Genomic DNA, 24,916 nt, shown 5'->3' with positions numbered 1-24,916 from the left:
TTGAGATTAAAGAGGCCCTAAAAATTGCGCAGTTCATTTGTCAATTCATCAAGCATGTCGGTCCTGTCGGAGTTATTGAATATTCAAACAGACCCTCGTTGCACGATACACTTCTTTTTGCACGGATCGTATTTATTTTAGGTTTACTGATAATATTACAACTGTGTTTGCTCATCTTATCTTCACTCTGCCTTTTATCAGTACCGTAAAGTGGGGCTATTTGAGACAGTGGGGCTATTTGAGACAGTATTTAAAATCGCTATAAAATGAAGATCGTTTGATTTTTGTGTGATATTTTTGCTCAGGGAGGTGTGGAATCGAGCAGTAAATCGCCTGAGCAAAAAAGTAAGCATAAATTTTAAGTGGTTTTTATTTTATAGCAATTTTAAATACTGTCTCAAATAGCCCCACTGTCTCAAATAGCCCCACCTTACGGTATGGCTATTTTCATTAATTTCACATATGTTTAGCACTGCATGTATTTTGCGTAATGTATGCTCGATTATGCTATGGTGTGAGTACTGCATTTCAAGAATAGTACAAAGAGTAAAACATGTTTTTTTTATTTTGAAGGTGTAAACAGCAATGTCATAAATGACAATGATATGCATCTCTCATTTATGCTGATCTTTGTAAACTGCTGATCGTTAATTATATGATCCATGAGAATCGAACCCCTTTCGGCTTTCGCTTCTGACCACCTTTTGTCCCGATCCAACTGCTTCGTGTAACGCAACATTACTGTCATGCATAGCCGGTATTATTTGTTTTATGTCCGTTGTTCACTGTTAATGCTATCGATGTTCGTGGCCGCTGGAGCTACTTCGCCTTTGTCACGACGGAGGTTAGAATGGCGCTCCTGCCAATTCACTGCGACTGCCAGGCTACCCTTTGTAATTTCCTAAGGGGCCTGGCGTATTGGACTTCGGCGACCCTCCTCGGTGCTTCAAAACTGTTTGGTCCTCTGATACCACTGCGACTTTGTTTTCTGCAGTCGTGCTGGTCGCTGCTCTAAAAAATGCCGTGATTCAATAAAATTGGATTGTTTGTAACGCAATGTCCAGCGACATTGACCGTAGTTTCTGAATGCTCATTATCTTGACACTGGGCATTTTAACATTATTTTCTGGCGGTAAAGTGCAATTTGGCCGAGAAAGTGTCTGTCTTGTTCGGTGTTTTTGTGGTCACTTTCCTGAAAATGGTCTTAAGCTGGACCATATTCCCGATTCCTATCACCATTGCTGTGGTGCTTGTGTGGTCCATAGTGTCGGATCTATGTGCCCAACTGCCCACACAATGTTACTGAATGTGACGAGATTTTTTTCTGGTGCTATTATCAGCACCTGGCTATCTGGAAGTCTACGTTATCCGATGGCCTGGCATCGTCGTGGTCTCACTCTGCCCTTTCCACGAACTGAGCGTCTCAACCAGTCTGCATATCGTATGAGGCCCTGCGCGCCTTGTGCACAGGGTTGTCCTTCACAGCCCGTACCAGCCACAAACCGGCCCGCCTCCAACCGGCAATGGCTGCTGAGCACGACATCGTGCGACTCCCCTGTAACCATTAGCCCGGGTGATGGAGTGGAGCCGGCCGGATTCACTTAATGGTAGGCTCACGTCAGTTCAATTTGGTCTGTTTGCTCGCACAACACAGACCGTTGTTCCATAATGCTCGCGAGGTTTATTCGGTGCGCGGTTCAGCCGCTCAGGCTGACTGTGTGAGCGAGTCTGGAAATGATGGCTGGTCTGCTGGTCTGTCGTCCGAGCGCTTGTCGTCTCCGTTTGTTTTTCATCTCTGGACACACGGGCTGTGTCGGCCTGTGACAACACGGCCTGAGCAGCGTCTGGGCAGCGTCTGGTGCGGCTATGTCGGCACTGGTGACGCTGCTGGTGCCGGCCCTGGTGCCGCCGGCAGTGACCGAGCTGTCCCGCTGCACCGATCGGTATCGACCGGTCACAGTCGGCCGGGCCACAAGTGGCAGAGCCTCACAGATGGCACGTGTGGTCCCTCACTTGTGTGACCCGCTCAGCAGCTGTGCACGCGTCTGGGCTTGGTGACACTGCCGTGATCACCACCCTATACTCGATACCCTCGCGGCCAACCCCGCCACCGTCTTAAAGTTATTTTCCATCCATTGTTTCCCTTGCTGCTTCAGCAGCTGTTCTTGTAACTTATTATCCCTACTGATTTCGTCTCAGTTCCGGCAACTATTCCCATGACTGCCCTGACTGCCGTCTCCGAACCATTGCATCATAGCTGTCCCCGTGGCTTCGTCTCATAAATTTTATTGCGGCGAAGTTTTTTTCGGATGGCAATTATCCAGCTATAGCAGCTGATCCCTGGCCGAACTTATTCTGTGCCATTCGTGGGCTCCTGATGGTCCCCTCGTGGTCTGGCAGTGGACCACAGGTTGATCTGAAGTGGACCATCAGTGACCACCAGTCCCAAGTCACCGGGTGGTACCGGCCACCCATTCGTTAGTCATCGCTCCATCGGGCGTGTTCCCTAGCCCTGATGGGTCGTGGGACTCCCGGCACCGCTGGAACAAAGACGGTAATTGTGGCCCACTGTCCGGCCCGCCGCCGCTTTCACCGACCGTCGGCGGCCGCCCTTTGTCCCCGTCATATTTAGCTATCACCGAATATAGCCACTGGTAAATGGGGTGCCATGCTGTCGCGCTAGGTCTGTGTTATTTATGCCGCTGTCCCAGCGGCCGAGCGTGGTGGATGGGGACCATGACATAATTTTTATCGGACATGAAATAAATATGCCATGAATTTCAGAGGAGACTGCTGTTGGGAGTTATGACTTGGAGAAGATGCTTCGGGCGGTGGATAGCATATAGATGACTTTGTGCTGTCGTCTCACTTCTGCTATCTTTTGCACTTCAATAAATTATGACCATGTGTTGTAGCTTAATGTCTGGGAATCCATGAGTTTGACGCATGTTTCCAAGGCCCTAAAACAACACGGCTGGCTTCAGTAGAGCAAGACGTAGACAATAGCATTTCACTTCTAAAATATCGAATCGGTTTTCGGTTAAATAACCCGTTGAATAGCTGCAAAGAAACTAAAGTGAATGAGCCCATTGCAAGATTTCAAATATTGTTAAGAGGAATTATTATATAAATGTTTCCTCATCAATGATCTATTTTTAGTTCGGAGCTGTTGTGTAGCTTTTCAGGCCTGGCTGAACTTCTCAGTTTCCTGTTGCAAACATATTCTTTTGTTGGTTTTCTTTGAGTTCGTTATTTTGTCAGGCTTTGATATGGAAAACTTTGATCTGGAAAATGTATTGGCTGTGCTGTACGATAAACCTAGTATGTGAGACAGCCGTAAAATAATATAATTGAATTGGACGACTTTAACACTTCGGGCTTTGGACAGCGTTTGGATACATGATATACATATGTGTGCATACTGTTACTGATTACATTCCTGCTTACTAGCTTTTGCTGTCTTCCCAATGAGAATGGAACAGCCGACGCTTGCAACCCTTGACATTCATAGCACGTCGAACACAAAGCCGACTGTTGAGTGGCCGTGGAGCAAGCCATCCAAACAATGGACATTCTGTGAACAACCAGTGCCTGAGGCAGGTAATCTCGCCAAGTGGGTCTTGTGAGAAGTTTTACGCCGCCTACCGTAGCACCAACACCCACGATATTCGGCGAACCAATACTAGAGGTTCCATTTGAGCGTCTATAAATTGTCACCTCATCGATACGATTCCAGTGGTGCAGAAACCAAACAGCATCACACCCTCGACGGAGCCTGTATTGATGGCACGCGTGATTCGTTTAGCGGAAAATGCGCTGGGTGCTGATGACATTTTGATCGGCGGTTTCCGTCCCATCGGCCATCGGCCTGTTCAGAAATGCAAAGGCAGCACGAAATCGAGATTTGATCTGGGCTCTCAGACATTCATCTCTCATTGCCGTTTCTATTTCGTTCGATTTGTTATTTAGCGGAAACTTCAGACGGGTAAAATAGCCATCGCTTTACCTAAGATTGACGCTGAGGTGGACCGAAATGTGGGTCTATGGCGTATAAATATCTATTATTCTCACTTTGGTTTGACCGATTTCTGCTAATACCGACTTTTGTGACTCGCATGCCGAAAATGGGACTTCCTTGTGTAGAAAAATTCCAGACTATTTATACCTTTTTAAAACTGAATGTTCGCTAAACTTATGACCATGCTAAGCTCCTAACCATATCGACAATTGTTGGGTGGACACTAAACTAAACTACGTCAGACGCTAATATGCCCCTGGTCGCCCCCTGTCGCCCTGATCCGCTCCTCTGCCCTGACTTCCCCTGATTAATGAGTGAGGTTCCACCGCGTGGCTGGCACGGTCCCGCCAGGTGAGCCCGGTGACTGGCCGAAGGACCTGTGGCACCCGCACCTGTTACGGAAACGACCGGCGATCACGCGACGGTGGGGTACCGTGCTCTCACCGGCAAGAGGCTCCACCACGGGCGGGGTCTCTTTGACGGCAGTTCCTAGCCGGCGGAAGGCCGCAGAGAGCCCCGGATAGCGGCTCCATGAGCACCAGCCGGACTCAGCTAATGCAAACGGGCCGTCGCACTGGGCGAGGGCTTTCACAGGGCCATCAATGCCGGCCGCTGAAGGCTGGAGAGGACGTTTTATCGCGAATAACGCGACAAACTGGCCGGTGAAATGGCCCAGAACTGTTGATAAATCGGCCGGGAATCCGTGGCAAGTGGCCCGGTTGCCGCCAATGGCCATCTGGCGCCGGCAGCGTGTCATCGCTCGACTCTGCGTCGGCAGTGGATGGGGCGCGGCCACTCAGCTAATTCGCTCCGCGGACAACTTTGGAGAGGAGTCAGAAGTGCTCGCCGCCGCAACTCCGCCGGTATCAGTGGAGCTAGTTGGATGTCTCTCTGACAGATGGCGTCTGAAAATAGGTCTGATTGACGTCCCGAGTAATAGAGGTTCCGATTCCGAACAATAGCTTCAGCTGTCCTTATTTGTCATAGATCTTGCATAACTGCAAGCGGGGCTTGACTAATGATGGTAATATTTTGAAAATACCTTCTTCGCTCAGGAAAAAATGTTCTTAATGTAACTATTAAACCAATCCTTTTCCAGCATCATAACTGTCGGCTGGTTTTCACGGAGTGTTGATCACGAGGTTCTGGAGACAAAAGATAGTCCGGGCGGCCTTTTCTCGTGGTGCTCGGCCGTCGCCATGTGACAGAGAGCCCCGCTGGCCCACATGTCAGCCGGAATGACCCTCCAGAGTCGGCGCCGGCGGCCCGGCCCCGGCTGGTGTCTGATGGGGACACTGAGGTGGTAGGAAATGTGATGGTGTACGGATGAGTATGCTGGTCCGACGCTCATATCAGTAGACGTGTAGGAGCTAAGAGGAATTCTGCTGATGCAGCTACCTGTCCTCACATCACCTACAGATTTAAGTGATTAGTACTTACAAGCTGTTGTCTGTATAAGCTGTTGCGTGATTTTTTTTTTTGTCAGACTTCCTGGGGCTTACTTCCATCCCCGGTTATTATTCTGCTTTATCGAGCTGACATGCTTTGACATTCCATCTCATTCCCTGGACTGACATTTGCCGGCGGCAATCCCAACTGCAGCTCACATATCAACGCTGCAACCAACCACTTTCTGTTGATCCCTCGCTGGCTCCACCCATTGATCTTGACCCGGTCTGGTATGTGTTATGCCAGTTGGCCAGGCGAGCACGTTGGTTGAGCAGCTGCTTTGGTGCTGCCTTCTTTGTTGTCAGGGGATTTTGAGATTACTGGTGTTTATCATTAGTAATATTTTGCTGAATGGCAGGGACATTTTCTGGGATAGAGCAGATGCAGGGCTGGAAGTAGTAGCTAGAGTGACGAAGTAAGATTGAACAACCCGATGCCGGTTTTATGCCTGGGCGAAGTAAAAGTTTCGAATGTCAAAGGCGGATTTTGCCTGTGAGCTCCAAGCGTTATGTCAACTGCTATTTGTCGACTTCTGCCGTCTGCCCATCAATCGCTGGATCACATTTCAGTCTTAGACCAAACCTATCCAGAGATCAGCCGAGCTGTTCTGGAGAGTAGCCACAAATAGCAGGGGCATTCCACGTCAAATCAAACACCGAAATCCGTCATCCCCTTCGACTTTTCTGAAAATTTATAGGCAGACTGGGCATGGTTCAAAACTGAGTTACGTATAATATTTTCGAAATTTGATAAAGTATCGCTGAGATATAGGTCATTGAATATAGCCAAAAATGCCACACATCAATTTTTTAAATGTCTATAACTCTGGTTCCTTTTCTGATATCAAAATGATATTAACAGGGTCTTGTAGGCAATTGATAAGGCTTTGATTTTTAATTATAAAATCAAATTGAAGTGACCTTGAAATGCATTTGACCTTGAATTAAAACAGAAAAATTTAAATAGCAAAAAACACGTCACCTTCGATTCGGGTAATTTTTACATATTATGTCCGTCACAATGTTCCTAACCATCTGTGAAAAAATTGGAGTGGGCCATTCATAACTCTCGCGGCAAACGCCGTTTTCATGCATCAACATCAGCAACCGTGCGTGACCTTGAAAGACAGAGTCAAGACATGCTTGCTTGTGTACACTTTCTGAAATGAATGATTGCTGATAAGTGATATCCCAAACTCTGCGAGAATGGAAATACATAGTCATCGTAGTCAAGCATTCAAGTTCCATAGTAAAAGTGTCTCAGGCAAACGGTATTTTTCGGTGAATTTTGAGCCGTGTGGAAATGCATCATGAAGCCAAAAATTCAACGAAAACATTATCACACCACGATATCTTCACGTCTTTTTATCTTAACTATACGAAAGAATATACATTTTTGAGTATGTATGGGCATTTCTAGTTAATCCAATAATAAATATGGCAGTTAGAGACCACCTAAGACTTAAGAGTAACATGTCGCCGGCTGAGGCGGGATCGGCCGACGCGGGAAACGCAGCAATCACAATTTTGTGTTTACACGTTCATATTTCAATTGTTTACGAACCGATTTTCAAAATTCTTACACCATAAGATTGCCTGTACATTTCTTAGTCTTCTCACAAAATTTGACGCGAATCGAACGTAATCAGCGGTAAGGAGCGCGATGTAAAGACGGAACCGTTCCGTTCCGTCCCGGCACAGTCTACAATTCAGGCGGCGCGTAGCGGTCGGCGCCGGCTGCCGAGTCGCCGCGTCGCCGCGGCGACAGGATGTTTACTTTACACCGCTATTACTAGACCAGTTGTGAACCGATTTTCTTCTTGCTTGCACGATGAGATGTGCAATTCAATTTTGGACAGGTAGCTATAACTAATTTCGCATTAATACTATGAGATATTGGCGAAAAACAGGAGGGGTGGGGCGAAATTCACTCTTCCCCCTCCACTGCGCGTGCTAACATACGTTTGCATATGTGCCATTTTCTTCAAAACTTATGAATGGCCCACTCTAATTTTTTCACAGGTTGTTAAAAATATGGTAGGCAATAAAATATATAAAAATTAGCCAAATCGAAGGTGACGTGTTTTTTGCTATTTCAATTTTTGTGCTTAAGAACAGAGTTAAGCAATTTCAAGGTCATATATTTAAGTAGGTGCAATTCTAAACAAATGCTTAAGAAATTACCTAAACAGTAAGGTTTATTTCATTCAAATCAAACAAGTACAACCAAAGTTAAGGTTGTTCAAAAATATAAAGATGCAACATTTTGTAAAAATTCGATGCCCTATATTTAGAAGACCTGTGGTCAGAATGTGCAAAAAACATCAATGTAATGTTCGGGGCGACACAGGAACTCGCTCACAAATTTATAATGAAATCGCTGATGGTAAGGTGCAAAACAGCCGATTTTTGTTCGATTTGACGTGGAATGCCCCAGCACGCACACCACACTCTCTAGCCGCGCGCTTTAGTCAATCTCCGTAATGCCTCACTCGTTTCCGATGATCGATTTCCGATTCTCAATTATCGCGCTGTCAGCTGGAATTGATTTCAAATGCTGGTAATGGTCCATTCCCGAACCATTCGCTATGTTTCTTGCCGCAATCTTGTTACCCTGGGGGTCACGTAAACGTTTATCGGGATCGGTGGTGTCTGTGGCACGTGCCTGGATTGTTGCCGCTTCTGTCGGGTCATATGGCGGTAATAGCTGTCTAGTTGGGCCGCAAATGACATTACACAGACACACGCGACACGTGCTGGAAACATGGACAGCTCGTTGATACTATAACAGTAAAAGCACAGCACGTGGGTCCTTATGAAAACAATGAAAATAATACCGATGGTAGCTTAACCTCTGGTTTCCTTTGGGAGTCTAGGACCATATTTTTCGTCCATGCTCCCTCTGGGGCCATAACTTCCCTTCTGTTTTCGGAATAATCTCGCGCAGAGCCTCTGATCTGCCGTGGTGAACTATGTCTGCTGACCCGTGAATTTCTCGCGACTGATGTCTGGACGGTTTTCCCGATGTCGCAGTGTCGTCATGCCGAGATGAGATGTCATGTCAGCGTCTTCAGAGATCCACCAGTCGTCCGTCCGCTGTCCTCCGCTAGCTGTTTTCTGTTGGATGCTGCTGCGCCACCCCAGCCATCCGTTATTTGTTCTCATCTTGTCTTTAACTCTGTAATTTCATAATATAGATTTAAAGTTCTCCTTTATTCGCTTCTAGTCGCTTTTCTTTAAAGATCTCTTCTCTTCTAGTCTTCTAGTCGCTTTTCGCTTTCCTCCTCTCGATATAGCTGTCTCGCCGCATGACCGTAATATCTTGTCCTGTCTCTGTCACCTGTCCTCTGTCCTCTGTCTCTGCCGAGTGTCCACTGTCCAGTGTCCACCCTCCTTCTAACTGCTGTGTCTTCCTATCTGTCTGCTATTATCTGCCCGCTGTCTGCTCGTCGCCTGCTGTCTTTTCCTGCTTGATGCCTCTGTCCCGCCATTTGATCTGTGTCTGGACTATGTTTCTCGTCGTTTCGGTGGCCGTCAGGGCGGCCGTTTTCGGCGATCGTGCCGGCGTCGTTCGCAGTCCGGCGTCCACTGCTGTCATTTCCGTCTGACGATAAATAGCCATTGAGCGGTGGACTGAGAGTAAACGACGGCGGAATGAGACTGGACAGCAGGGGACTGAGGCTGAACAGCGGGGGGACTGAAACTGGCGGCGGACTGAGACTAAACGACGGCGGACTGAGACTGGACGGCAGGACCCTGAGATTGGACCGCAGGAGACTGAGACTGGACGGCGGGGGACTGGGACTGGATAGCGAAGGTGACTGAGACTGAACAGCTGAGGCTGAGACTGAGCGGTAGACGCATACTAAACGACGGCGGACTGAGACGGGAGAGCGGGGTACTGACACTGGACAGCGGGGAACTGAGACTGGACAGCGGAGGACTGAAACTGGACAGCAGGAGTCAGAGAATGGACAGCGGGGTACTGAGACTGGACATCGGGGGGGGGGGGACTTAGACTGAGCAGCGGGGACTGATACTGGGCAGACGGTGGGCAGTTGGACGGAGTTGGACCACGAGCCCCTAGTGGAATGCCGGACTTATGGTGACCAAGTGACCGTGGTCAGTTGAATTGGCTAAATGCAGTCCGATGTGGGGTGGGGTGTAGTGTGGGTTACAGTCACACGCTGGCGTCGAGCTTGTATGGTCTCGCCCGAAATGTGATCTGATCCTGGCAGTAGAAGACCGGGCAGTTACGTCGCGTCTCGCCCTGTCAGCCCGCCGGCTCTTTTCTGTATGGATCTTATTCACTTTCCACGCAGTGTCTGACCTTCAGCGCTGGTCCTGAAGCTGACAGTCAGCCGGGAACTGACGACATGAGCTGTGCTGAATTCTCCGAGAAATGCCAACGTTACTGCGTTACTGGGACATAACCTCACCAGACGTCCAGTGAATGGCTCTCCTGACACACCTCGCTCGGCCTGCCAGACTCATTACGGCGTACCTAAAATGTTTTCCGGACAGGCAGGTCATAGAAATTTATGGCTGATCTGGCGACTCGCAAATGATGTATTGAGCAACAGGTCTCGGTAAAAAAGGAATGAAAAAGAAGACAGCGTAATAAGTGATCGATCAGACAGGACAGAAACTCGACTGATGGACGAAGAACGCTCCCTTCTCCCGGAAAGCGATATTTGGGAGTCCCGAGTTTAAGTAATCTTGGGGAGTCCCACTGTGTTAAATAATGTGTTCTCCAAACCCTACCTATCAACGCGGTGCCACTTAACCCGCGCCCGGCTGGGGGTCCTGGATTTCCACGCCCTGCTGGGGGGGGGGGGTGTTTGAACACCCCCCCTTGTAACTCGGCTCCTGGGCCACGTAGCGATACGCGGAAGGCGGCGCTCGAAAGAGCGTCAAAAATAATGACGAAATCACTTCGGTCAATTTTTTGGTCAGGTCAAAGGTCAGGTCACCAGAGGTCATTGAAGGCAAAATTTCGCCGATTTCCAGGTCGAATGACGGCAATTTCCAAGATGCCACCGCATAACTCGGGAACCAATAGAGCTACAGCGCCGCGGAAAAGCGCATTCGATAGCCCTATTAACGCCCTTTCTGAGTAATTCTCTCAGATTTGACCTAACGTCAACGGTTTTGCCTGCAGGGGGCAAAAACTGCCAAAATAGCCGATTTTTTTGGAAACAGTTTTTTCTGCAATAACTTTTGACCCAAGCCTTGCACGAGCTTACTTTTACCGGCATCGTGTTCCCCTCGTCAAGACGCATCGAATGAACTATAACTTAACTTGACCTTGAAAGGTCAACTTGAAAATTTGACCTCAGGTCAAGGTCATGACCTGACCTGAAAGGGTCATATTGCATATCAGTCGATCCGTATCGTCGAGCTGAACACATCTAATGCGTTTTCATCGCTCTAGCATGCCTCTATCAAAAGTTATTTGCGAAAAACTGTTAGATACCATTCGTGACCTAAGATGACCTCAGGGCATAAACAGGGGTCACGGACACCATTTTCATGTTCAGTGTGTCTAAACCAGTTGTAATTCAGTGTTTGGGAGTATTTATAATGTATTTCGTCCAAAAGAGGCGCATTTCAATTTTCTCTCATTGACTTATAATGGGGCGGTCGCAAAATTGACCTGACCTTAGGTCATCGATATCAAAATTCTGAGATATACATTTTGTACGTGCTATTACTCTTAGCAATCGCTGAAAGTTTCAAAGCGATCGGTCACTCGGTGTAGCTATGACGGACATTGAAACTTTTTATGAGGTGAGGTCACTTCAAGTGACCTGGTGACCTGACCTTGAATGACCTTGGTCTGAAATTTTCACAACATGTGTAGAATTGATGTATGATAAGGTGTACCAAAAACGGCGGCGCGGAGCGCCGCCGTGTTTGAGATATTCGCGAAAAACCACAAGGGGGTGTTCAAACACCCCCCCCCCCCAGCAGGGCGCGGGTTAATGTGTAAGCTGCGACAGCTAAGCGGGTATCAGCATCGCCGGTAATTGGTCCATTGCATGGCGACAGTAAACCGACTAGTTATATTGTTTAGAAGTTTTGTCATTGGACTTCGTGCAGGGCAAAGCCTGTTGTGGTCTCTAGATAAGTCTTAAAAATATAATCAAAAAGTGTAACCGTACTCTCATAATTAAAATAAAAAAATCTTAAAAAAGGCCAGGTAATCTCGAGGAGCCTTCGGCTTACGCCTTCTTCAACTCGCTCTTGAAGAAGGTAAGTTGAAGAAGGCGTAAGCCGAAAGCTCCTCGAGATTATCTGGCCTGATTTTTGATTTTAATTATGAGAGTACGGTTACTTTTTTATTATATTTTTAAGTATTTCTATGTCTCTCAAAACAGTGCTCACAACAATTCTAGATAAGTCTATCTAAAATCCTTGAGTTTAGTGCTGTCTAAGTTTTGTACCAGGTCCAGAGTAAGGTTGTTTCAGTTTAGGCTTCCAAATTAATCTGAAAGTTAAGTTTCACATCATATGTGTTTCAGATGGTTTCAGTTAATTTTGTTCTAACTTGGTCATCAGGTGCTCTGCTTAAAAATACAAAATTAACACCTTCCAAATGCTCATCACTAAACAGCCTGTCTGAAGTGAGCCGGATGCTCATCAGGTCCAACATACATTGCTGTAGTTCCCAGTTCCAACCCCGGCTATATCCAGCTCTGGTCGGCCGTTGTGACTGCAGAAGGGGGAGGGGGGGGGAGCTATTGGCGGTCCCGGGCCGGCCAAGCCAGTCGCATATTGGCCTCGTCGGCCGCCGTGGCTGCACAGAAGCGCCGCCCGATTTAATCTCGGTCCGACTGCCCACTTGCCCGGCTGATTTGGCCTCGGCGGTCAAATGCCACTGCTGTGCCAGACCAGTGCGCTTTGTGAATGTCGCTCCGATCGTCAATGGCCCCGATTTCCGCCATAATTACCATCTGACTGCCAAATAGCGCTCTTGGTGAACTGTGGAGCGTTTGAGCGAAGTTCGAAATTGCGCTGTGTAATCGGGACAGTTTGTTCTCTATAGCCGGCCTGATCGACATGCTAATAATACGCCCGCGTGGGATCGGTTCGTCCGGGTGATGGCATGCTATCGTTCTGAAGTGTCTGCATTTCGGGGTGATCACGCTAGACTGAAGCTGGGTTGTATTGTCTCGGTGATTTGTGATGCAAACTTCTAGTGATGCAATTTGGTTTGTGTGTTGAGCTGAGCATAACTTTCATTGAATCGGTGTTTCTCAGGATCAGTACACATGTGTTTATTCTGCCTGCTCCTTTTGTGGTGTTTAATTGGGGAACAATTTCAGTGCTGATCTTGATTACACGATCAGAACTTTGGCGGCACCACTTATCGTTTGTTTCATCGCTTGACATCTGGCTTTAATTTTGCCACGCAGATGACAAATTGCTGTGATATGTCCTTCTAATGAAACTGCAGTGGAGTTTCATTTCCAGCCTTCTCTAGTAAACGATCGCCCTAGTGCGTGCTTTTCGCATTAGTCCAGTTGCCGTTTTGTTGAATCTTTTGGAGTGTGCCGCCTTGCTAGGTTCGCTTATCCACTTGGTTTTTAGTTGGGCAATCGTCCGAGGAATGCATGTTATAGTACATTTATATTAGGGGGAGCCCTTTAAATTGAATGGAGTTGCACGACGGTCGTAAAGTTGAGCAGCATTGCAACGATTACGGCCATTGTTGAATTGGATACCACGGTTCAATCAAAGGTCTTGGTTGAAAGGAACCCCCTGTTCAGATGGTTAGCCACATGCAGCCGAATGGACAAGGGTGGTTGTATGCTGACGATGTGATATGTCCCTTTTTTGAGAGTGCAATTCGTTTAAACTTGGGACGTTGCACTGTTACGTGTTCCTGGAATATATTTTATGGTATCATTAATCATCATTCGTGTTTTACCTTCAGTGAAATAGTCAGCGAAGTTTGAAAATGATGGTAACTTCATGATAAAAACATTTTTGTTTTTGTTTTTTACACAAAGATCTTGTAATGTCATTCTATGTTGTAAACTTCTGTGTACCACAACGTACTCACCAGTTTCTGTCCTTGAACTGATAGCCGCTGTTACGATACTTCACTGGCACAAGGGAACGGTGCGGCGCTGAAAAACGGAGCATTAGGCCACTGATAGATTGAGACGAGCATCACGTCACTGACTCACTGACTCTGGCAGTATTATTCTGCGCCGGCGTGCTTGTATGCGTGTATTTGACCTTGACCTTATGTGTCTGACAACGTCTTCCTCCCCTCCCCGCTGTTGGCAGCCGGCAAGATGCTGCGTCGACGCATTCCGCAGGCGGGTCACCTGATGACCTCCAAGTCACTGTGGATGACCGAGGTGCCCACAGAGGTAGGTGTCTGCATCTCTGACGTCACTGAAAACATCGCATCGTCCTTGCGGGCTTGCTTCTTACAGCGTCATTTGGTATGTGAAGTATTTATAGTAATTGCTAGATCCAACGCAAAATCCGTGATTCAATACAATTCCATTCAATTATTCGTACATTTCCCAGCACATTGAGAATTTAGAACCTCGACCTACCCCGACTCTCGGCGCGTATGCCGACTGCCCCGACCCAGTCGGCCTGTCGACATGGAACGGGTATCGACTGGCGGCCACTCGGTCACCTCGACATGTCGGTGGTCTGTCTGCGCGAGCGACGGCTCGGGCCTCGTGATGGAGTAGCCGCAGCGATGGGAGGGGGGAGGGCGGAGGGGGGTCTGAATGCCGGCCGACGGTCGTACTGCTCGCCCGCTGACCTTCCAACGCAGGCTCACGCTCACCAGTCAGCCACCAGCACACGAGCCGGTAATGTTTGTTCGAAAGCTCGCCAGGTTGCCATGGCCACACACTGATGGAGTATTGCGCTTTCAATCCTGGGCTCTGGGCCTCCGGTCTGCATTGGACTAATCCGCTGTAGCCGTCCAAAGCAGCCGTTGTGGTGATTGTATGATAACTACGGAGTAATTCGGCGCCATGGAGCGCCCGTCAGTAGCGGGCGGCGTCGAGAGCTGGGGTGGAACCGCTCAATGGCGGCTCGTCTGGGGCTGAGTGTGAGCACGTACCGACCATCAGCCACGCCGATACAGCTCAATAGTCCGATACGACCGCCGCCGCGGCGCCGGCCGGCCGAGCGGGAGCAGGCTGTTTACTCATTTGCCTAATTGGAATTAGTGCTGCTACTCCAGTGCGCTTGTCTGTCGAGAAATACTTGAGTCGGGATAGATTGTGCATACATAGCTATTGATTTGCAATGGTGAGAGAGCAAGCATGTGGCGTAGACCATAATGATGGACAAATATAACCGTTTTTTCTTCATGCCACCAAAGATAGTGTTCCACAAAAGACATTTGGCGTCGCTGATGTGTTTTGCCTGGTGGGCGGTGCCGTGTGACAGCCCTTTCTCCGTCTGTCGATATGGGTGCATTGTGGCGTGGCGGCCGCCCCGGGGACGCACAAAGGCCCGGGGAGCGGCCGGCCGACGGGCATTGTCGACCTGACCGGACGGCCCGCCGCCGGCGCCGACGCCGCGGGGTGCTCACTGCGCTGCTCGGTCGGTCGGGAAACTGGGTCTGCGCCGGAACTGGCTGCGCTGAGACGGTTACTGGCTGTGCTGAGGCGGTTACTGAGGAACCGGGATGGTGGGATGGTAGGATGATGGCAGGCTAGCCGCGACACGCAGGCGTGGTATCCGCAACGGAGTTGAAGTTCGTTTCGCTACTCTGGCTGGGTTATGCTCGCGATGTTGTGATTGAGCCATGCTCACGCAGGTGCACATTGACACTGATCATCCGCCCGATCAATCAGTAGGGGAGAGTGGGGTAATTTGGCCGCTTTTTTTTTAGAAAACGATATAACTTCAAATTGACGACACATTTCTGCATTTTCTCAACGCTGGCAGGTGTCGTATTCATTTTACTTTACTGGACAGTGAACTTGAAATGATAGAGTAATTACTTATATTGAAATTGTGACGTATTACAAAGGTCTGCAAGGCGGCCAAATTGCCCCACTAGCAGGGTTATTTGGCCGGGGGGTGTGGGGCAATTTGGCCGGTGTTAGTTTGCGGTCGGGATTTTCTGTTATATTGCGAGTCGGCTTCAGATTCAGCAATGACGTGTGTCCTATGCCGCATTTGCCGCATTTTGGAGGTTGACTCAGGGGTCACAGGGGTCAAAATAGCCAAATTAACGGCTCTAGATGCGAAGACAGTTTTTTACGAATAACTTTTGAAGTAATCAAGTTAGACCAAAACTTCGAGTACCATCGTAATTCTCTCGTCAGTCCACATCGAAAGATATATGTGTTAACCTTGAGAAGTCAAGGTCAAAGGTTGACCTCAGGTCACGTTGCATATGGTCGCTTGACCTCAAGGTCACGTGATTTCAAGGCCATACAGCATATCATTCGATGCGCCTTGGCGAGCTGAACAGAATGAGACCATTTGTGCGGCTGTACCATTTTTATGTAATGATTTATTAGCAAAAAACGTTTGGTAACCTTTGATGACGTCACATGCTCTTACAGTTGACCAATCGGAAGTAAGGCATCAAAGTAGTCAAAGTTGGTCATGAATCATGTCATTTATGGTACAATTGACCATGAAAACTCGGCCGTCCCAGAATATAGACCATGAGCGCACCGGCCAAGTTGCCCCGCTAGTCCCGGCCAAATTACCCCATATTGTCATTCTGAAAATTTTTGTCTATAAAGTCATCACGGCTATACGGAATTAGATAAAATTGCTCTTGGAACCGCTGAACACCCCCAAGAATGGCGCTATAATGTCTGAATTCGTTTTTAGCCCAAATACTACATGTTATACAACTTTGTAAACAGAAGTAAAAGTTACCATTTTCTAATGAAATTAACGTTTTATTAATTTTGAATAAAACTACGAGGGGCAAAGTTTTGACATTTGTCCTCCAGTTATTTCTACCCATGACAAATGAATAGAGACTAGAGCTATTTCACTCACTTTTATTAGACAGCGTACAGGTGGGGGCGGCCAATTTACACCACCGGCCAAATTACCCCACTCTCCCCTATCTGCGTATAGCCGTCAGTGGCAAAAGGGAGGGGAGATGGTCCGAATACTACAGTCGGTTGGAAGGGGCCGCGCGTAATCGTGGCTTCTGCCTATGCGGCACTTCGTGCCGATAATTTTTTACTGCCTATCATAATTATGGATGATCAGCGAAATTTGCATTTAATGCGTTACTTTAGAGAAACAGCCCGACTTCGTACGTCGCTTGGACGTATTCAGCGCTTTACTACGTTCCCATATCTGAATTTGTCATATTTCCTTCATGCGGGAAGGTCGTGTCGCGGCGCGTGGAACCTGACCTGTCACTCGTCTGTCATCATCGTACATCGATGGGGTGGCGTGTCACACGAACCCGGAGCCGCACGCCAGGTCGTCACGATCAGTGACAGCCTGTCGGTGAAGGGGAGGGGGTGGAGGGGTGACTCTGGAAATCAGAGGCCAAAGCGCCGTGACGACATTTGGCAGCTAATATCGACTGGCGCCCGGTGATCTGTCGATACGACCGGACGCAGTTTTTTCTTGTTTGCTTCGATTAGGTTTAGCCTGAAACTAGCCGGAAGCTAACCAAGAAGCGGCGGGAATGCTGCCATTGTGGTTTTCTAATCTTGACCTTTTGGTCGGTCTGGTGTGTAGCTTGGGTCGGTCGTTAAGTGAGGCTGGAGGAGAACAGTCGCTCTTGCTCTTGACCTCCGTCCCGGGCGGACGTGCCTCCGGTCCCCCGCTGCCGATTGCCAACCCCTAATATCCTACCGCTGTCATTGCTGCCGACGGTCAAATTGAACACGAAATGGTGGGTGGTCAACGGACAAAAAGAAGAGCGGCAAATGCGCCGAGAACGACACAGAATCAAAATGAAAACGTGTCGGAAAAGTCCAAAAAGCAGAAAATTCAAAAAGTTGTGGTTTCTTGTGCCAAGAAGGATCCAGAAAAACTGAGTACAGGTATTTTCAACGACACTGATGATACTGATCATCAGACAGTAAGTGACTCTGATTCTGATGTGAGTGAACATGATGATGATGCCCAATCTTGGTCTAAAGCTGGCAAAAAAGGAAAACGCACCCAAAAGGTAAGCTACACGTGCAAAGGTGGGCGTAAATCGTGTGGCAAATCTATAAAAGGAAATGAGTCTGCCATTCAGTGTGAATCATGCGAGGAATGGTTTCATCCGAGGTGTCAGGAACTGACGGAGAAGGCCTTCAACGCTATAGCCGAGCACGATATCTTCTGGATTTGTCATGAATGCAGAGTGTTCCTCCATGAGAAGACACAGTTTGCGAAGCAGATGAAAATGGAAATTAAAGAAGCAGAACTCACTATCAGCAAGAAGCTGGAGGAAGTCAAAGGTCTTGTAACAAGTGCCATTGACAAAAAAGTAGATGATGGTGTCAAGAAAATGGAACAAAGAATTGGTGAAAGCTCGGATGTACTGAAAAAAGCTGTGCAAGAGCGAGGTATCGACAGATCAATGAATATAATCGTACACAACTTTCCTGAAAGCACCAAACCTGAGACATCTGAGAAGCAGGAAGAGGACATCATCAAAGTCAACGAGATGTTCAAAACCATCTGTGGCAAATCAGACGAGGTGAAAGCAGTGGAGGGTTTCCGCCTACGGAGGAGAGCTGTTGACCCCAACGAAGTGAACAGAAAGCCTGGACTGCTGCTGATCAAAATGAACAATCAACAAGATGCTGAGATGATACTGAAGAAAAGGTTCCTGCTGAGAGAAAAGGGATTCCCTAACATCTTTCTGACAAAGGATCTCTCAAAAGAAGAACGAGAAAAACAATGGAAACTAAGGGAAGAACTCCGGAAGAAAGGTAAGGACACCCACATGATATTTCAAGGGCGTGTCGTACCCAGAGAAGAGAAGTAGTCTGGAACAGAACAGTTCAAAAAATGTAAGAACCAACAAGACTACACAAGTTGTGGATATTTCTGCCCTGAAATGTGTGTATACCAACATTGATGGGATGAATGCAGTCAAGTGTGCTGAATTGTTTGCTGTAATAACCAGAGAAGGCCCACACATAGTATTTATCACTGAAACCAAACTGTCGGATGAGGTGTCACAATTCCAGGGCTGTGATGACTACCGTGTGTTCAGACGAGATAGAGGATTTGGAAAAGGAGGTGTGCTGTTAATGGTCCGTAAAGATCTTACTGCATGGGAGGCGCCTGGCTTAAGGTGGGAAAATGTTGAAACAATCTCATGTGTACTCAAAACTGGGAACAAGACAGCCTTACTGGCATGTGTTTACCGACCCCCAAACGCCTCTCATGACAACAATGACAAGCTGTGTCAGTTCATCACCCAAGTATGTGATTTCAAATCAGACCAGCTCCTGGTATGTGGTGATTTTAATTACAGAGGGATAAATTGGGAAGCAGATTCTGTTGACGGATCTCAGGATAGTGATCAGGCGAGATTCTATGATGCTTGCCAGGATGGTTTCCTGTACCAACATGTGAGGGACTTCACACGGTCAAGGGGCTTGGATGAACCCTCACTCCTAGACTTGATACTAACTAAGCATCCACTTGAAATAGAAGACATTCAGTATCAGGCCCCCATTGGCAAAAGCGATCACTGTGTATTGACATTTAAAATGCTCATCGAGAACGATAGAAGTATGGTTCGACCAAGGAGGAGGAGAGTATTCTTCAGAGGTGACTATGATACTGCCAGACAATTGTTTAGTTCACATCCCTGGAGCCAACAGTTCTCTGGCAAGAACGTTGACGACTCCTGGGCTGTTTTTCTGAGCCATTACAATGAAGTTGTGAGTAAAACAGTCCCTATGCGTCAAGAGGAGAGGTGGAAAAACAAGAAGAAGTGGATGACAAGGGAAGTACTGCATCTAATCGAGAAGAAAGAAACAGCATGGAAAAAGTATAGGAAGAAAAGGACTCAGAAGGCAATGCATTCATACAAACGAGCAAGAAACCTGGTGACAACAGCGGTGCGAAGGGCCAAGTACGAGTTTGAGCACAAACTAGCCAAAGAGGTGCGGGAGAACCCAAGAGCCTTCTACGCCTATGCCAGAAGTCAGACATGTATCAAAGAGGACATCACATATGTTAAGAAGACAAATGGAGAAATGACCAGGACCTTGACCGAGACGTGCGAGGTAATGAACAGAGAATTTGAGAAGATGTTCACCAGGGTGACAGATTGCAGAACTCCCAATGTGACAGGCTCTACTCGTCCCAGTTTGGAGCACATCGAACTGACAGTTGGTGAAGTTGAGGGTGCTTTGGCAGCTCTCAAGACGTCATCTTCTCCTGGTCCGGACGGCGTTCACCCGATGGTCCTTAAGGAATGTGCCAGAGTTCTTTGTGAACCCCTACATCTGCTGTTCATGAAGTCGCTCAGTTCTGGGGTGGTCCCGGAAGACTGGAGGAGGGCAAACATTACCCCGATATTCAAAAAAGGAAGCAAGACAGATCCCACAAACTATCGTCCCATCAGTTTAACTTCAGTGGTTTGCAAACTACTGGAGAGACTGATACAGAAAAGGATAATCGAGCACCTGGAACTGAACAACTTTATCTCTAGTCACCAACACGGATTCAGACGTGGAATGTCCTGTCTTACCCAGCTTCTGGAATATTTTGCAGATGTAGAGGATATCTTGGACGAAGGGCACTGTGCTGACGTCATCTACCTAGACTGTAAGAAGGCGTTCGATACGGTCCCGCATGCTCACTTGTTGGTGAAGGTGGAAGGTGCAGGAATAGTGGGAGGAGTAAAGAGGTGGATAGCCAATTTCCTAGAGAATCGTGAGCAGAGAGTTGTGATACACGACTCCTACTCGACCTGGAGAAGAGTTTGGAGCGGCGTTCCGCAAGGAAGTGTCCTCGGGCCCACGCTATTCCTAATTTATATTAACGACATTCTTGATGGTCTTAACTCTAAAGGGAAACTATTCGCAGATGATGCCAAGATCTACAGCAGAATCAGGAACCAGGATGATAGCAAACTCGTGCAGGAGGATCTGAACACAATCAACGACTGGAGCAACAAATGGCTACTGAAATTCAATGAGAACAAATGTAAAGTGATGCATGTCGGCAACAAGAATCCGTCCAGCCCATATACACTAGGGGACAGTGCCCTCCAGATAACCTGCAGGGAGAAGGATCTGGGTGTCCTGGTGCGGAACGACATGAAGGTGGCAGACCAGGTGGCAGCAGCAGCCACTGCAGCGAACTCGATGCTTGGACGAATTCGCAGGGCATTCACCTGTCTCGATAAGGATACCCTTCCAGCACTGTACAAGGCCCTGGTCCGACCCAAGCTGGAATTTGCTGTGCAAGCCTGGTCCCCCCAACTAAGGAAGGACATCAACAAGCTCGAAAGAGTACAGAGGAGAGCCACAAAGATGATACCTGACTTGTCTCACCTACCATACGAGGAAAGACTAAGAAAACTGGATCTGACGACATTGGAGGAGAGGAGAGCAAGAGGCGATATGATACAAGTGTTCAAAATCCTCAAAGGCTTCGACAAAGTAGATGAGCATCTTCTCGTACTCGACCCTGGAGTCAACGATCCAAGAACGCGAGGACACAAACTCAAGCTGAAGAAATTGCGTCATCGTACCAAGAAAAGGCTGATGTTCTTCTCTGCGCGAGTCACGAGCACTTGGAACTCCCTACCGAACAGCGTGATACAAAGCAAGACGATATCAACATTCAAGACACGCTATGACCAACACATGACTGAGAGGAGGCAGCATCCTAATGAGCCATCCTAGCTCTCTTGCCTCTTCCTATACTTCTAGGTGAGCACTTCTAGGTGAGTCGCTGATCTTTTCCCCAGGACAGCGAGGTATTGAGATTATTTTCCGCAGGATTGTGATGTTCTTGTAACATTCTACTTGATTTTCTCTTCAGGACTGTGATGTTCTGTTGAAATTTCCCTAGGACTGTGACGTGATGGTGACATTCTGTTGAATTTCCCCAGGACTGTGACGTTTTGGTAACATTTCCCGCACGGACCTCTGAGGAGACGGTCGAGTGGTTCATCAGTCGGATACGACAGCGAACCGACCTGATCGTCACCGCCAGGCAGCACCCGGCCGACAACACCTACCGCCTGTATGTGACGGCCACCACCCAGAGGTGAGGCTGAACCCATAACAGTCCCACCAACAACATATCACACTCCCAGACCCGGGCTGACAACACGTACCGACTGTATGTGACGGTACAACGCGGCGGTGAGGCTGAAACCGCCACAGTTTCGTCAAATAATACACCACAGTCCCACCAAACACATCGTAGCCCACCGTAATCCGGCACAGTCCAAGTAACACATCGCAGTCCCACCAGTAATCCAGCACAGTCCCACCAATAACACATAACAGCCTTACCAACAACTGCCAACAACACAACAAGACCAACAATCCTTTCAGACTCCTTACAACGCTCTCAACACGTCCCGGCAGTGCGTTTCTTTCCCCGGCTGAGCCCAGGAACGTCAGCCTTCCCTCCCCGCTGTCTTGGGCCGTGGCTGTCGCGTCGGCTTCGGCGTCGGCCGTCGGCTAGTTCGCGTCGCCACTGTTAAGTGACTCGCTATTTTATTTTCACCATAATTGTGTTTGCTTCGTTCATTACCCCCTCCTTCCCCGGTGCGCTCGTGTCTTGTATTTTTTTCGTGTCACTGTCAGGTTTGTTTTCAACAGCAGGACACTTTGAAGTCCACAGAGCTGCTGGACCGTAGTCGTCGTAAATATAATTACGCCATTTACCCACGCTAGAAAAAGTTTGTGGTAGCTCCAAACGCAACATGATTCCAGCATAATTAAATAAATCTGCACTCCAATTATTATACGCCTTACATGCACGGCGAGACCGACCACAATACCTCTACCCCCCCCCCCCCCTCCCCCCACTTTCCTGCCTGCCCACTGCTCTTTTCTGCCCTCCCAAATTGGAGTGCACCGGCCGAGGTCGCTTTGGCCGATGTCGGTAGCAGCAGTCGTCCATTGTGGTGCGCGGCAGCTGGTCCGATATTTCCTCCGGGCTCAGATTGAGCTCATATCTCACCTGTCTTGCTGACGACGACCGCGGCGTGTGGCCGCTGTGGCTGGCGGCGACGGTCTCTGGCTGTGACGGCGGTGGGCATGATAGAGAGGGTAGGACGGGGAGAGCAATAATCACTGGTCTACTCTGGCTTATTTTTTATCATAAGGGGTTGATGGCACGCTGACTGCTAAGATCATCCTGCGGGGTGCGCCCATATGTTCCACTGACTCTCAGATTATCTATATTTATTTAGAAGTTTGTGACTGACTCATATGTAGATGTGTGTAGTGTGTACTCGTGATGAGAACATTGGTAAAGTCGTCTTCCCAAACGATATGAACGGATTTACCCCAGATAACATCCGTTTTCTGTCGTTAAAAAGAGAGACTGCGACAGTGCGACGCCCTTTGACCTGTCATCTGACTCGCCCTTCCCTCCGCTGCGCGCAGCCTCCTGAAGTGGGCCGAGCTGACGGAGCTGCCGAAGCGGATGACGTCGGAGCACGGCGGCGGATTCAAGGAGTTCACCCTGCAGAACGCCGGCTTCTTCGAGGGGTTCGAGGACAAGGAGTCGTTCCTTACGAACCAGGTGGGCACGACAGCAGCTGTCCAAAACGGTCGCCGGCTAGGCGGCGAAATTAGTTCCGGAAGATGTTAATGGTTGAACTATATTAAGTTGCGCCAGAACTAGTTTGACTCTCCCGCGACACCATGTTTAATTTCGTTTAAACAATTGTTCTTGGTGAGCGTCGAAGTGCTTTCTAATCAGGACGGATGTATGTTTTTATGTAACGGATTTCGTTGAATCTGTGTCAGAGATGCACTGAAAAACGTATTCGTGCGAAACCCTGACACCGTTATTTAGCAGGGTCCTATAATATTTCATTTTGTGTCTTGTTCTTTGCACTTCGCTGTAGGGGAGAGCGGGGCCAGTTGAAACACGGGGTCAGATGAAACATGGCTTTATTTTCAACAATATGCAACATATGGCGTTGCCGACACCACTGCGCATCCGCGCTCGACCACTTCCTTTGTCAACGGCGTTTGGGCGGCAAACGCACGGTAATTTTGATTTGACACTTGTTTTTGTGTTTTTGAGGGGCGTTTGGGAGAAATCGTTTTTATGAATATTTTGTGATATCTCATATACCTTTGTTTGCTGAAAGAAGAACTCCTGGCTCCGGAATAACACCTTATTTGGCCCTTCATTCAGCATGATGCCGTCCCTCCAACTCGTTTGACATATGCTTTACGGCGCGTGCGAGATGGCGGGAGCGGATGGGGTCAATTGAAACGCTTCTCTGAGGGTCAGTTGAAACAGGGCCACAGGCCGTTTCAATGGACCCCGGTGACCTTTGCAATGGTTATTGTTCAGGGGCTGTAAACATTAAAGGAAATAGTTCACCTTTGAAATGAGCTTTTAAACTGAAATAGTAGTTTAATAGAGCTCAATTTTTGACCCCCTTTTCTCCAGCCTTTTGCTTGAAAGCACACTATAGCATGATATATTTCTCATTTTTCTCATCCGCCCATTTTACCATAGTCTATGTACTTTATGTCGCCTATTATGAGGAACTTTGCACTTTTAGCTTTCCAACGACCTATGGAATATAGCATTTGGAAAAGTAAACCGGACAAAATATCTCCTTAAGAAAGTGGCCTTAAAGAGGAAAACATCCCATTGTTAAGGATAGGTGCAATTGACCCCATGGGCTGGTTCAATTGACCCTCGTATCGGGGTCATTTGAAACGGGCGTAGAGCTGTTTTATAAGCATGCGTTTGGCAGCAAAATATGTTTGAAACATAATTTTACATATCTTAAAATAAAGCCAAAAGAGCCTTTTTTTCATGGCATTGTGCATTTTTCGATATGACAACTAGATCTCGCTGTGCATGTCAATATATAAAAAGTGGTTCAACTGGCCCCGCTCTCCCCTATTCGTTGAAAACGTCACACTTTTCAGGTTTACTATGGAAACCCCACAAATGAACATGTCTCAGATTATCTGAGATTTGACATGCCATGAACGAAAGACTAATGTAAAAAAAACTTTGACAAAGCCGCTTGGATGTCGTAACAAATATATCGGCCTTTGATATCAACGTTATTATCTTCAAAGTTTTTATTTTCAAGACGAGAGATGTTTGAGAGGACTGTAGTAATACCCTCGTTTCTATTCTCTGGCGAAATGTCCAGCTTGTTTGCCACTTCTGAGCCAGTGGGGCCCGTTTTCCACCGCCGGGAGTTGACTTGGGTCCGCCCACCCCTTGTTTTGGCTCCGGCCGCTTGGCACAGCTCCAGCCCTATTTCTTATTGGCGGCGCCGCTGCAG

General features: G+C 47.9%; 1 protein-coding gene across 2 annotated transcripts in view; it reads left to right on the top strand.

Annotated features, from left to right (window-relative positions):
• LOC122377010 (anoctamin-8-like) overlaps positions 1-24,916 on the top strand; it is a 63,718-nt gene that overhangs the window by 11,390 nt on the left and 27,412 nt on the right. For both annotated transcript variants that reach the window (XM_043356976.1, XM_043356985.1), the window contains 3 exons: positions 13,765-13,850; positions 21,521-21,678; positions 23,034-23,172. In XM_043356976.1, coding sequence (XP_043212911.1) covers positions 13,765-13,850; positions 21,521-21,678; positions 23,034-23,172 — 383 coding nt within the window. The remainder of the gene's footprint in view (positions 1-13,764; positions 13,851-21,520; positions 21,679-23,033; positions 23,173-24,916) is intronic.

Source organism: Amphibalanus amphitrite, unplaced genomic scaffold (assembly GCF_019059575.1).
Source record: "Amphibalanus amphitrite isolate SeventyFive unplaced genomic scaffold, NRLGWU_Aamphi_draft 000043F_arrow, whole genome shotgun sequence".
Lineage (NCBI taxonomy): Eukaryota > Metazoa > Arthropoda > Thecostraca > Balanomorpha > Balanidae > Amphibalanus > Amphibalanus amphitrite.
Note: the sequence above shows the minus strand (reverse complement) of the source record. Positions and strands in the feature narration are given on the sequence as shown.